General features: G+C 43.3%; 1 protein-coding gene and 1 pseudogene across 1 annotated transcript; both read right to left on the reverse strand.

Annotated features, from left to right (window-relative positions):
* Positions 1 to 4,379: 4,379 nt before the first annotated feature.
* On the reverse strand, positions 4,380 to 5,565 carry LOC133885562 (cysteine-rich repeat secretory protein 55-like; annotated as a pseudogene).
* Positions 5,566 to 5,707: 142 nt separating this feature from the next.
* Positions 5,708 to 7,804, reverse strand: LOC133885563 (ATP synthase small subunit 6-A, mitochondrial-like). Its single transcript, XM_062325289.1, has 2 exons — positions 7,516 to 7,804; positions 5,708 to 5,913 (listed from the first exon to the last, which is right to left on the reverse strand). Exon 1 carries the CDS (start codon positions 7,692 to 7,694, stop codon positions 7,524 to 7,526), a length of 171 nt encoding a protein of 56 aa, XP_062181273.1. The 5' UTR covers positions 7,695 to 7,804; the 3' UTR covers positions 5,708 to 5,913; positions 7,516 to 7,523.
* Positions 7,805 to 12,292: the final 4,488 nt, after the last annotated feature.

Consider the following 12,292-nt stretch of genomic DNA (forward strand, 5'->3'; position numbering starts at 1 on the left):
ACAATAACAACATTTGATACTACCTTTCTATCGCCGTTTTGCTAAATTATCTTTGGTTAGAATCTTTTCGTTAAAAATGAACCACAAGAACACTTTGATCTTTAGCGAAAGTTTTAACTTCAAAATGTAAGCATTGGCAAGAATGACATACTCGCTAATCAATGCTCTATACATAGACCAAACCGTGAATCGTTCGTGTTGATGTAAGGACCATTGAAACGTATCATGATCGTCATTAAGTTGAATGAAAGCAAGCTTAAAGATCAAATCATTCCAGGCTGCTAAATTATCCCTTACAAGCGTTCTATGAAAAGAAAAATTCAAAGGTCTTGACCTAAAAACATTAGCTACAATAATATTTTCCCTATATACAATATGATATAACGAAATGTACTGCTCCTTTAAAGTGGTTTGGTCTAACCAAACATCATCCCAAAATCTTATTTGTGATCTATTTTGCAATCTAAAATAGCCAAGCCTAAAAAAATCTTGGCGCGGAGTAGCAGATTGTTTAGCAATGTATGGTGCTAGTTTTAGCAGAATTGATCATAAGCTCTGGTTGGATCATTTCCTAGACTTTGTATTCACTCATGTGGCCAGCGTTTTAACTGAGCCAGGAATGCGATTCTACCCTTTAAAAAAAACCGTCGCTTTTTAGCTAGGAATGCAGCGCATGCAGCACCTTGTGCGCCAAAATATATGGATCAGTAGCTAGGTAGCGACCAAATAAAGGCATGTGTACGATGGCGTTTTGATGTACGTATGCATCTTATACTTATTGCCACTTGGAGTTACAACTATAAGCCCCACGCCCTGAGTGCGTTCCCACCCAATGATCACGCGTGTTCAATGGAGACCGAACAGCGATTGTAATTTGTTACAATTTAATGCATAGAACAGTTACAACTATAAATATAGGGTGATTGCAACTATATGTTACAACTATAGGTATAGAGCACGATCTCACCCACCGACCCTGCGTGCCCACTGGATTACCCACCGCATTCCCACCTTATGAGCAGCGATTGTAACTAGTTGCAACTATGTGCATAGAGGAGTTACAATATGTAGTATAGACATACAGTGGTTACAAGTATATGCATTTTGGATTGTTTAGCATGTTGTAATCGGAAATTTCGCAACTGTATTGTTCAGTATGTTGTAATTAGATTGTATATCATGTTGTAATTGTAGTGTTCACTATGTTGTAACTAGAGTGTCTATCATGTTGTAACAAATGCATGTCATAACTAGCGTGTCTACCATGTTGTAATTATTGTTCAGCATGTTGTAATCGGCAATGTTGTAACTGTAATGTTCAACATGTTGTAACTAGAATATCTACCATATTGTAAGTAGTCCATACTCAAAAATACATGTTGTAACTAGATTATCTACTATGTTGTAACTAGAGTGTCTACCATGCTATAACTATAGTGTCTAACATGTTATAACTAGAGTGTTTATCATGATATAACTGTAGTGTTCATTATGTTGAAACTAGAGTATTCATCATGTTTTAACTAGAGTGTCTACTATGTTGTAATTAGTACTCACTCGACAATACATATTGTAACTAGAGTGTCTGTAATGTTTTAACTATATTGTTGAGCATGTTGTAATTTAGTTGTTTATGAAACACAACTACAAACCAATTTGTAACTGCAGTATAGCACAAGGCGGACTCAGTCGGGCGCGCATTGAAGCGGTCAGGCACGCGGAAGGAAGGCTGACTCGGTTGGGGGCACGTGGGAGGGAGGCTGCTTCGGCTAGGGTGCACACAGAGAAGAAAGCATAGCTCAATCGGTCCGGCCAGTGCGCAGCCGAGGTATGTTCTGCACGTGTGCACAAAATAGACTATATATATAGTCTATTTTGCGTAGGTATGCTATTATAGTTCATGTCTACGCACAATGCACAAGTTGTAACTTACAATGTTTCGGGTTGTAACTCACAGTGTTTCGGGTTGTAACTGGGGGGTGTGCGCAATGCGAATAACAAGTTGTAACTCACAGAGTTAGCTTCTCGTGTTGCAATTATGCATTTATGGACATAAAGTTGTAACTGGTCTACCTAACAAGTTGTAACTCACGGTGTTTCGAGTTGTAACTAGGGATATGCGCAGTGCGAATAACAAGTTGTAACTCACTGTGTTAGCTTCTCGTGTTGCAATTATGCATTTCTGGACGTGAAGTTGTAACTGGTCTACCTAACAAGTTGTAACTCACGATGTTTCGGGTTGTAACTGGGGATGTGCGTAGTGCGAATAGCAACTGCGCATAGGCGCAGAATAGACTCGATGTATATATATACGGTGAGTCTATTCTGCGCCTAAGCGCGCTACCCTCAGTTGCTGCAGCCACCTTCGCACCACCCTAGTTACGATAGCACATATAGGTGACTTACGATCACATGATAAAAAGTGTATAATTACGAGAAGCATCGTAGTTTACTGCTGCGCCACCCCCAGTTATGACTAAGAAAATAGTCAGTTATGATAGCACAGATAGTTGAGTTACGATCATATGACAAAAAAGTCAGTTACAATAGCAACTATATTGTTTTTTGGATTGTAACTGGGGTGTGCGCAGAGGTGACCCAGTTGCGATCACAGTTATGACTAAAAAAATAGTCAGGTACGATAGCGCAGATAGTTGAGTTACAATCACATAATAAAAAAGTCAGTTACGATAGCAACTATACTGCTATTTGATCGTAACTAGGGGTGTGCGCAGAGATGACTCAGTTACAATCACATGACAAAAAAGTATATAATTATGACTAGATAAGATACCTAGTTACGATCATATATGTTTATAGTAACTGATCTATCTTGTGAGTCGTAACTATACTATTTTTTGGATCGTAACTATAGAGTAACGCAACAGTAAACTACAGTGCGTCTAAACACATAATAGATATACAATATATTTATATATGTGTGTGTGGGGAGACCGCTTAGTTGAGGGGAGATCAAATTGAAGCCCTAGCCGAAGCCCTGCTGCACCGTGAGCCCACCGGAGCACCATTGTCCTGTGTCGTAATGGTAGCCCGGCTTTGTTTGGTCGAGTCAGTTAGCATCTAGCTCCATGTTTTACTGATGAGATCATTCTAGTGCCAGCACCTTATCTTTGTGATGGTGTTCGCTTTGGCATGATTATTGTTTAAGTTGGCTGTCATATTATTGTCCCAATTGCTGTGATGCCCTTTGCTGCAGGGAAGTGGCTGCTATGTGATTATGCTGCCCTCCTGTTGCATATCAAAGATAAAACAGGATTTGTTGCCCTACTGTCGGTTTTTTTATTGTCATAGTGTTTCTTGGCTGCCATGAGATCTGTTGCATGTCTTAATGTGGCTATCCGATAATGCTTATTGCCGGGCAAGAATATGAAGGCCCTTGCGGCTGATGCCTTTGTGGCTCATTGGTGATCACCTGCCTTTGTGGCTCTAGTGCCTGTGTGGCTCTCTTGTTGGCTGATACTGCCGCTTTGCCTATGTGGCTTGTCGCCTTCGGGGCTCGTCGCCTTTGTGGCTCACCGGTGATCATCCTGCCTGTGTGGCTTGTTGCTTTCGGAGACGACTAATGAGGAATCATTCTGAGGTTCGAGGGAGTGAGTGAGCTAAGGACGGTGTTGGGCTCCTGGTGGCAGCCTCACTGCCATTACTGGTAGAAGTTACGCGTCGTGTCATGCTTCTAACTCACTTCTTTCACTTACACTATGTTGAGACCGATGATGACCTGGTTGCATAAACAATCAATAAAGTAGTGCTAGACTGTTTCTTTTATTATCTAATGCTATCACTCTGCTCTATTTTTGTTGCGTGTGATCACAACCTTGCAGACTCAGAGACGATCTCGATACGATGACCACCAGCGCAACTTAATCGAAGATAGCCTGAAGACGGGCATCCCTTGGAACCAAGACGAAGCAATCACTAGAGTATTAAGACAATTAGATAACAAATACGTTGTGAAGTAACACGTTGTAATTAGAAAATGTATTTTATGAATTCGACATAAATGAATAAAGTTCACAGTTTTAATTACATTATTATCCTATCTTTTATATACTATACGTATACTGGCACGTCCATATATATTATATTTAGAGTTATACATTAGACGCTAGTTTCGCATCCGCGAAACAGCATGAGTGACCCAAAACCTGTCGTTGTGTTAACACTCGAGCGATCAACAGTAACCACTTTACAGTTCGCACACATACACAGCCAGGCAATGAGACAGATACTTCGAACGTGCAGTGCCACATGAAAATTTTGATGAGAAGATACATTATTTCGTGAAGCTGCATTGTAGTACACCATGGAAAATTCGCGCATTTTCCAGAGTAATTTGCATTCCCGTAAAACATGTCTGGAAATTATTGGTTTCTAGCAAGTCGGTGCGTACAAGCATGCTTTTTATTTTATTGAATCCATATAATGTACAACACTTGTAGCTATAGCTAGCTTAAGCTATGGGTTCAAGATGACCTTCTCGTACTCGCCGGCGTGGGACGAGGCCGCCGCGCCGCCGTCCTGGCCGTCGACAGGGAAGAAGAACGGATATGTCTCCTAGCGCGCCGTGCAGCTGCTATAGAGCACGCGGCACCCCCGCCTGAAGCGGCAGTAGTTGGGCAACTCCGCAACCGCCTGCGCCACGCACAGCCCGCAGTCGGCGGCGCTGATGTCGTTGGTGCACGACCCGAGCCCGTAGATGGTCGGCGTGCCCTCAAACCTCGCCTTCTCTCTGGTCAGGCCGCCGCTAGCCGCGTCCCCCGCCTCCGCGGCCACCCGCACCATAAGCTTCCGCTCGGCGCGGTCGAACGCGACCGGGTCGCTGGCGTTCATGGTGTTGAGCAGGATGAGCGTGTACCCGGTGTCCGGCAGGCCGAGGAAGTCCTTGTCGTCGTACCGCAGGAAGCAGTAGTCGTACCACACCCGCGCGTCCGCCCGGCCCTGGCAAGACGCGAGCTGCCTGGAGGCGGTGGGGATGTCGCCGCGGGACTGCGCGAGGATCCATATGGCGGAGTCGCCGCGGCCGGCGGAGACCGTGGCGTAGTAGGACGCGGAGACGCGCGGAGAGCACCTGGTTGATGCTGGCGTGCGTCTGCGCGCCGGTGAAGTTCTTGGCGCAGTACGTATTGGCCATGCAGCGACTACTTGTGTATCCTGCATAATCAGTCTACCGTCATAGGCAAGATGAGTCGGAGAACGATAACCTTATATACCAACCAAGAGTCTCCTCATTGATAATTTGTTTATGATCCATTGACCGATACTTGTTACTAGATGAGTCGGAGAACAATGACCTTTTATAACGAAGATAAAATGCACACACGGCACACGGTAGCTAATTAAACCTCAGTCGGTGCACATACAACACACATCAAGGACTCCTGTTACACTAGGAGATTCATCTTCATCAGGTTTTTGCACATATCATATCAGATCATCTGCGTACTAGTCAATGAAAACAGAATAAACTATAACGAAGCAACGATGTCTTCGGAGTATCGTGGCAGAGAAAACCACAATCTAAACATGCCGATCACCAGAAAAACAACGAAGGCTATTCGTACGCTACATGAGGTAGGGAAGAAAAGTAAAAAAAAAATTAATTAATCTAATTTCCCTGCAGCAAATCTATTTAGCACTTATCGCACGGGATATTTTCGTTTGCATACATATCGAAAGATGTTGAAACTGGATCAAACTTGAAGTATCATAATCAGAAGCTGATTTTTTTTTTGTTCAACTTGCCTCTTATTAGATTACAGATGGAACATAAAGCGCACACATTTGGATAGAAAAGAAAAAGGAAGGGGGACCAATTTCATTCAAACAGCAGCAGAACTGTCCTGCCACATAGACGATACGGACGGTTCCACAGGAAAGCAGCTGTTCCTTCACCTGCATGGCGTGTAAGGAGTTAAGCACTTGGATTTCACGAACTATAGGCAAAAATATAACATCATCTGCACGGTATGCAATCATATATCCCAAATGCACAAGGGGCTATGAGTACAATGAACAAGTGAGCAATGTCAAACAGCAAGCACAGATAATGTTAAGTACAACTTTTAATACTGACAACCATCGAAGCTCCTTGCAGGTTTAACAGTGATAACCATCGGAGATCCTTGGAGATTATGATAATTTCAAACAAAAAAAAGGTTCAGTGTCTTCACATCTAAACTTTTCTACAGTTACTGAAACTTCTTTTCAGACTTCTTTACTACCAAAGATCAATCCCTTATCATGCTAATGCTGTGAAATAACATGACAAAGGTCCCATGGGCAACAACTTTAATCCTCCACGTGTCCAAAAGGACCTCAACAATTAATTACCCATTATTCTAATGTTTGCCATGAGCTACTACTGAAAGCCAACAAAGTATGGCATATGGTCAGATAGAGTTATTTCATCCCAAAGCCACAGTCCACCATTTTGCCACCAGAAATTTTTTTACTTGTCAAAATTCTAGAATGTCAACATAAAAGAAAATTAGTAAGGTAAACAGCTACCACACCTAACAAACTATGCCCTAAGAAACGATCATGGGGCGTCAGTATGCAAAACATACTCCGAGCAACAACCTCATGCAAAATATACTCGGGGCAACAACCTCATTAAGGGATAAACTCTATTCTAGCCATCAAAAGGGGAGACTAAGAATTTCGACTGTGTTTAAGGGGCAAAAAAATAACTTTCACATGAAGAGATTTGAAATATTTCAGCAAAATAACTTAGTCTCCCCTTCATGTGAAAGTTATTTTTTCCTTAAACACGGTTGATCAAGAGGCTACAAGACATGCAATAACAGCAAAATAACTTTCATCAAGAAGCTACAAGACATGCAATATTTCATCAAGAGGCTACAAGACACATGCAAATATTGCTGTTATCCCTTTTTGCGTCACTGCAATTGCTCAACAATAATAGGACATTTTATAGTTGGTAGGCGTTACTTCCAGACAGAAGAACAAAAGTGAGTCATCAAGGAGCATATCAGCAACCACATGAGTATATGACTAATGTTTTGGCATCTAGATGGCAGTGGAAATCATAGGGACCATCATCGCTGATCGGCAGGGGAACGAGTCATGGTGAAATCGGCTCAAAAATCTATCAGGCCGATTAATCGGGTTGACCACCGATTGATCTCCTCCCTCATTAATCGCTGATCGGCAGGGGAACGAGTCGATTACGGTGAAATCGGCTCAAAAATCTGTCATACCGATTAATCGGGTTGACCACCGATTGATCTCCTCCCTCAAAACGCGTCGCAACCTCAGTAGCGCCAGCGTCTCGCGAAGTCGCGCTAGCCCCTCGCGTTGCCGCTCCTTGGGCGCCCACCCATCCTCAAGCCCAGACAGCTGGCCGCTCGAACGCCCCCCTCGGTGGCGCAAGAACCAGCAGAGCACAGATCTACTCTGCCTCCTCCTATGTGATAAAGCCAGATCTCGCGAACAGGGGAAGGAAGGAACGTGCGGGTGAGGTATGCTTCTCACCTGGTCGGTCAGTGCTTCTTGTGCTCCTGGACGAACTTGGAATTCTTGAGGTCCTCCTCGGTGAAGTTGGCGGTCATCTTGACGATGAGGAAGCCGGTGATGGCGAAGCCGGTGAGGAAGGGCCAGTTGCGGCTCCACTCCCTCCGGAAGAACACCGGCCACGGATCGAACGTCTTCATCTCAGCCTCCTCGCGATCTCCTCCTCCGCCTCCGCCTCCGCTGCGTTCTTGGATGGATGGATGGACGGGGTGGGTGGTATCGACCTCTCTTTCCTCGCCTCTGCGCGTAGCGGCGACGGCGAGCTAGGGTTATGGCTCGTGAGCCTTGATTGGGCCGATCCATGTGGGCCTTACGTTTTGGGCTTAGGCCCGGTCGGATAATACAGGCCCATGTAACGTTGTGCTGTTTGAGAGGCTTGGCCCGCATTTCTTTCCCAAAGCCTGATTTTTAATATATTTTTTAATTTTCAAAATTAGCAATTTAGGCGCCTGTTTAAAGAAAGCACGAATAAGCGTCTGTCGGCAAAATATTAAATTGTCATGGCAATGTGGCTGCCACGTCCTCCTATCACCCATTCTACACGCACTTAGATCCACTAGAAAAAGTGTTGCATTTTGAAAGAACTACACATTTTCCTTTATAAGGGGCCGCACCGTCCGGGGGTATCTCACACTGCACATTTGGTTTCCAATGCCAGCCAGCAGAGAGAGCAGAAGAGAAGAGAGGAGGAGGAGAAGGAAGCGACGAAGCTGTGTCGAAATCCATTTTCAGCAAAGGTAAACTTTTTTTTCTTTATGTTTTTACAAACCACTTAGGCTAGACATGAGATATAGGTTTACACATAGCTTAGCAATTAAATCTAGAATTTTGACATAGGTTAGTAATCAGCTCTTGATTTAGCCATAGGTTAGCAATTAGATGTAGGTTTAGATATAACTTAGCAATTGATATAGAATTTAGTGATATTAGATCTAGTTTCTTTTATCACTGCAGAGTAAATTTTAGACCTAGTTTTTTATATAATTTGCACTGCTATTACATTTAGTACTATTTAGCCATTGTTAGATTTAGGTTTGTTGAATAGCATTAAATATGTGTTTTGTTATCTTTTGATGTTGTAAATATAGAGAATATAGTTGTTGTTACCTGAAATAATAGTAGATTCTTTTATCGATCGTGGGTAGATATGTCAGATAAGTGGCAATTTAGGATTTTTATGAGGAAAGTGATGTTGTTTATGGTCCAGAAGAGGTAGATATGTCAAGGGTTGAGTCAATGGAAAAAAAAAGATATATAGAGACCAATGAATAAGAGTGTTTGGCATTTGTATGATTGGTTAATTCAAGGTTTCAAAATAGATCCCGAGCTTCAAGAGATGACTATTAGCATTGTGGGCAACTGTAGGACTACTGGTGTTTAATGGGAGGTGTACCCTCTAAGGAGAACCTAAGTTTGTAATACGTACCTACAGGATGTAGTTGATAGAGGTTGGTCACCTATGTTACTTGTGCATTGGAGGTACAAGTAGGGAATTGGGGAGATGCAGTGTGGAAGCAATGTGGAGGAGGAGACAAGTGATGAGATAATGGAAGAAGATGTTGGAGAACCAAATGTCGGGTAGTCCTCGACTGTTCTGATGGAACCTATAGGTGAGGCAGACAAGAGGGGACACATACCTGGTTTAATTGAACAGGTGCAGTGGGATGATTGGGAGGGCGAGAAACTACTACAGAGGCGTGAAGCACTCCTGCATCAGGGCGAGAAATTTCCCCAGTCCACCCAATAGAATTAATTTTCAAACCGCATCATTGTAATATTACCGTAAACTTTGTATTAATCGTAGACATCCAACTTTGTTAATAAAATTATCGGCTTACACTCTACTTGTCCGATTAATACACTTGTAGCCGTATCAAACATAGCATTTTCAGAGATAGCCTTTTAAGACGTAGTCTTTTCAGAGATAGCCTTTTTAGACCTAATATTTTTAGTTAACATGACCACTCAAGGCAGAGGAATCAATTGCTTTTCCTAACCATTTTCTATAGACTTAGTTCATGAATCAGCACGGATTTTTTTTTATAAATAGGAGTCTAGGAAGCCACTTGTAGAATGAAACCAATTGCTTGAAGCTTTCTACTTCTACAAAAATAGCCTCTGATCCTCTTCCCAAGAAATATATGCTGGCTACTACACCTACTGGGGTCAAAATACCGATGTGCTGATGTGAAGACCTTTGTAGGCTGAAGTAATCCAATGATTTCTGAGACACCTATGGAAGGAGGTTCTTTATGTGTCTGAAGTACGATTGCAACTCACCGAAGGGCAGCACCCCTAGTAGCTACTATCGGGTACACACTTTGTAGCCAAACTACTTCACATCTATCTGAAATTTACCACATATCATTTTGGTCTCTGTTGGTAGTCTCTGCCACCACTTTGTGAGTTCGTACACTGGCTGTATATTGAGCAGACGCCAGCAGATGTGTTCCTCCTACATAACGAGAGTTGAACGACATGGATATGATTCATCAAATTGAAGCGGAAGAGAGGAGAGAGGCTGAGCGCAAACACATGCAGGAGGAGTAGACTCATCACAACGAGGAGGCTCATGTGGTGGAGAGGGAGAGAAAGCGCGAGAGGACGTGTTGGGAGCATGAAGCAAGACCAGATGGGTGAGAAAGGGGAATGCCCACACCACATTCAGAAGAGTAGAGGTTGTAGTCAGGTTGTTTATATTCCCTGAGGCATGTTAGGTTTAGAGGCAATACATGCCTACGTTAGTAGGAAATTGTACAATACATGCCATTGTAAAATCTGTTGGTTCCACAAATAAAATTGTCATCTTGAACACTTCTTTTCAGATGATTTTTTACTAATCACTCAAATTATCTCAAAAGCATTAATTTTTTAAACAAAAATATTTTTCCAAATGAAGAATGAGGGCGGATGATGCAAACAAGCAAATCCTAATCAGATGACACAAACCCTGGAGCAAACCAAACCCTAGCCAAGAATATGTCGCTCTTCCAACGGGTGACAGGTCATGCGTCACGTTAGGCCACCGCCACTGTCACAAGAGCACCAACAGCACTAGCCGATTACTAGACTAGCGAGAGTACTGACGCCGAACTGGCTAGGGAGAGGAATGGGCATTGAGGATGGACCTGATTGCGGAAGCTCTTCAGCTGGCCAAGTATGGAGCTCAAAGTACACACATTTGTAGCCGAAAGCCCAATTTGTTTGCTAGTCAAGGTGAAATAGGTGTGTCATCCTGGACTTCTTCAACCATTGTAGGTTCCTAACATGGCTTGGTAGGTGGTTTTGCTTGATTTTATCGAAGGGTTGTCCAGGTCGGTCGGCTTTTATTGCATCCTTGTCGTCGTGGACAAGCTCACCAAGTACACGCACTTCCTAGCACTTGCTCATCCCTTCATGGAACCGTAGTCCCTTATCTTCGATCGTGACAATGCATACTGGATAATTACCATATCCGGGCACCCTAGGGTTCCCCATAATTCTCGGAGCATATTTCTATCTTCAAGAAGAGGATCCCTATGTGAAAGAAAACTACCCGTAAGTACCCAGTGTATCTTGTTAACAGAAAATTTATCTTCAAGAACGAGAAGGAAGACTTCAGAGGACGTACGACACTTCCATATATATACGGATCCAGGGGCCCCTATGTAGGAAAAAAAAAGGCCAACACAAGTCAAATAAGAGCCAATAGAAGTCGAAGAAGTCACTCTAACTTTTCGACAAACTAGAAGACACCTGAGGCCAAGTAAGTAATTTGCCGACAAGGTTTAGATCCATCTAGGCTAACCACATACCCTCTTGTAATAGGTTTAGATCAATATAAGACAAACAAGACATATGATTATTATCCTCAAAGAGACCTGAACCTGTATAACCCTCCTGGTGTTCTCCTGTGATCCGTCTACTCAAAACATCTCCTATTTTCTCATCAAGTTTGTTAGATCGACAGTTCATAAATTATCGACAATTGGCGTCGTCCTTGGGGATCGTGACAATAGGTGTTGAAAATTCTATACTGAACATGTCGTCGACTACGCCTACGTCGAGGACCGATTTTTCAGATGAGGGGTTCTACGATAACTTCACCCCTCCCATTGATGAATCAACAATCGATTGGGTGAACTTTGATGAACAATTTTCTAGCGACAATTCTAGCGATGAGGTAAGTCACTTTATGGATCGATGTGCCAAGGATTATGGCATCGAGATCGAACCACTCTGCTATAAAGACAGCCGTGAATGCCCTATTCACCACAAACCGAGATCTTCCCCCACAACTTCCAACAACATGGATTATCGAGACACTTATCTGGAGCAATCCGATGAAAAATCCATGATGGGTCTGGACACCTCCTCTAGCGGAGGGTACCCCCGAGAAATTTTTTCCATCGATGATTCAAAGATGCGGGTGACTTTCTGGGCAATCGTGATGACAACCCTGCAAACATGTAGGGTCCTCCCGCTCTAAGTCTAGGTGACTGCCAGCAACAATTGAGCATACCTCCCCAGATCCTGAACCCTAACGAGGTGCATGGTTTACCATCTCTTGATCATCAGCATGGGGCTCAACGCTTTAGATCTGCGACAGCTTAGAGGCTCCTCCTTCTACAGGAGACCCTCATACGTCCTCCGACTATAGATCTAACAACCTCTGCTGGTAAAGGCTGGATGAAATCGGTGATTGACATGACAACAAAAGTTCTCATTCAGGCTGAGAATTCCCATCTGGCCCTAGCCC

The sequence above is a fragment of the Phragmites australis genome, chromosome 11 (assembly GCF_958298935.1).
Source record: "Phragmites australis chromosome 11, lpPhrAust1.1, whole genome shotgun sequence".
NCBI lineage: Eukaryota > Viridiplantae > Streptophyta > Magnoliopsida > Poales > Poaceae > Phragmites > Phragmites australis.

Excerpts from the sequence above, each read along its gene's own strand:
- LOC133885563 (XM_062325289.1), bottom strand. The coding sequence starts at position 7,694 with ATGAAGACGTTCGATCCGTGGCCGGTGTTCTTCCGGAGGGAGTGGAGC.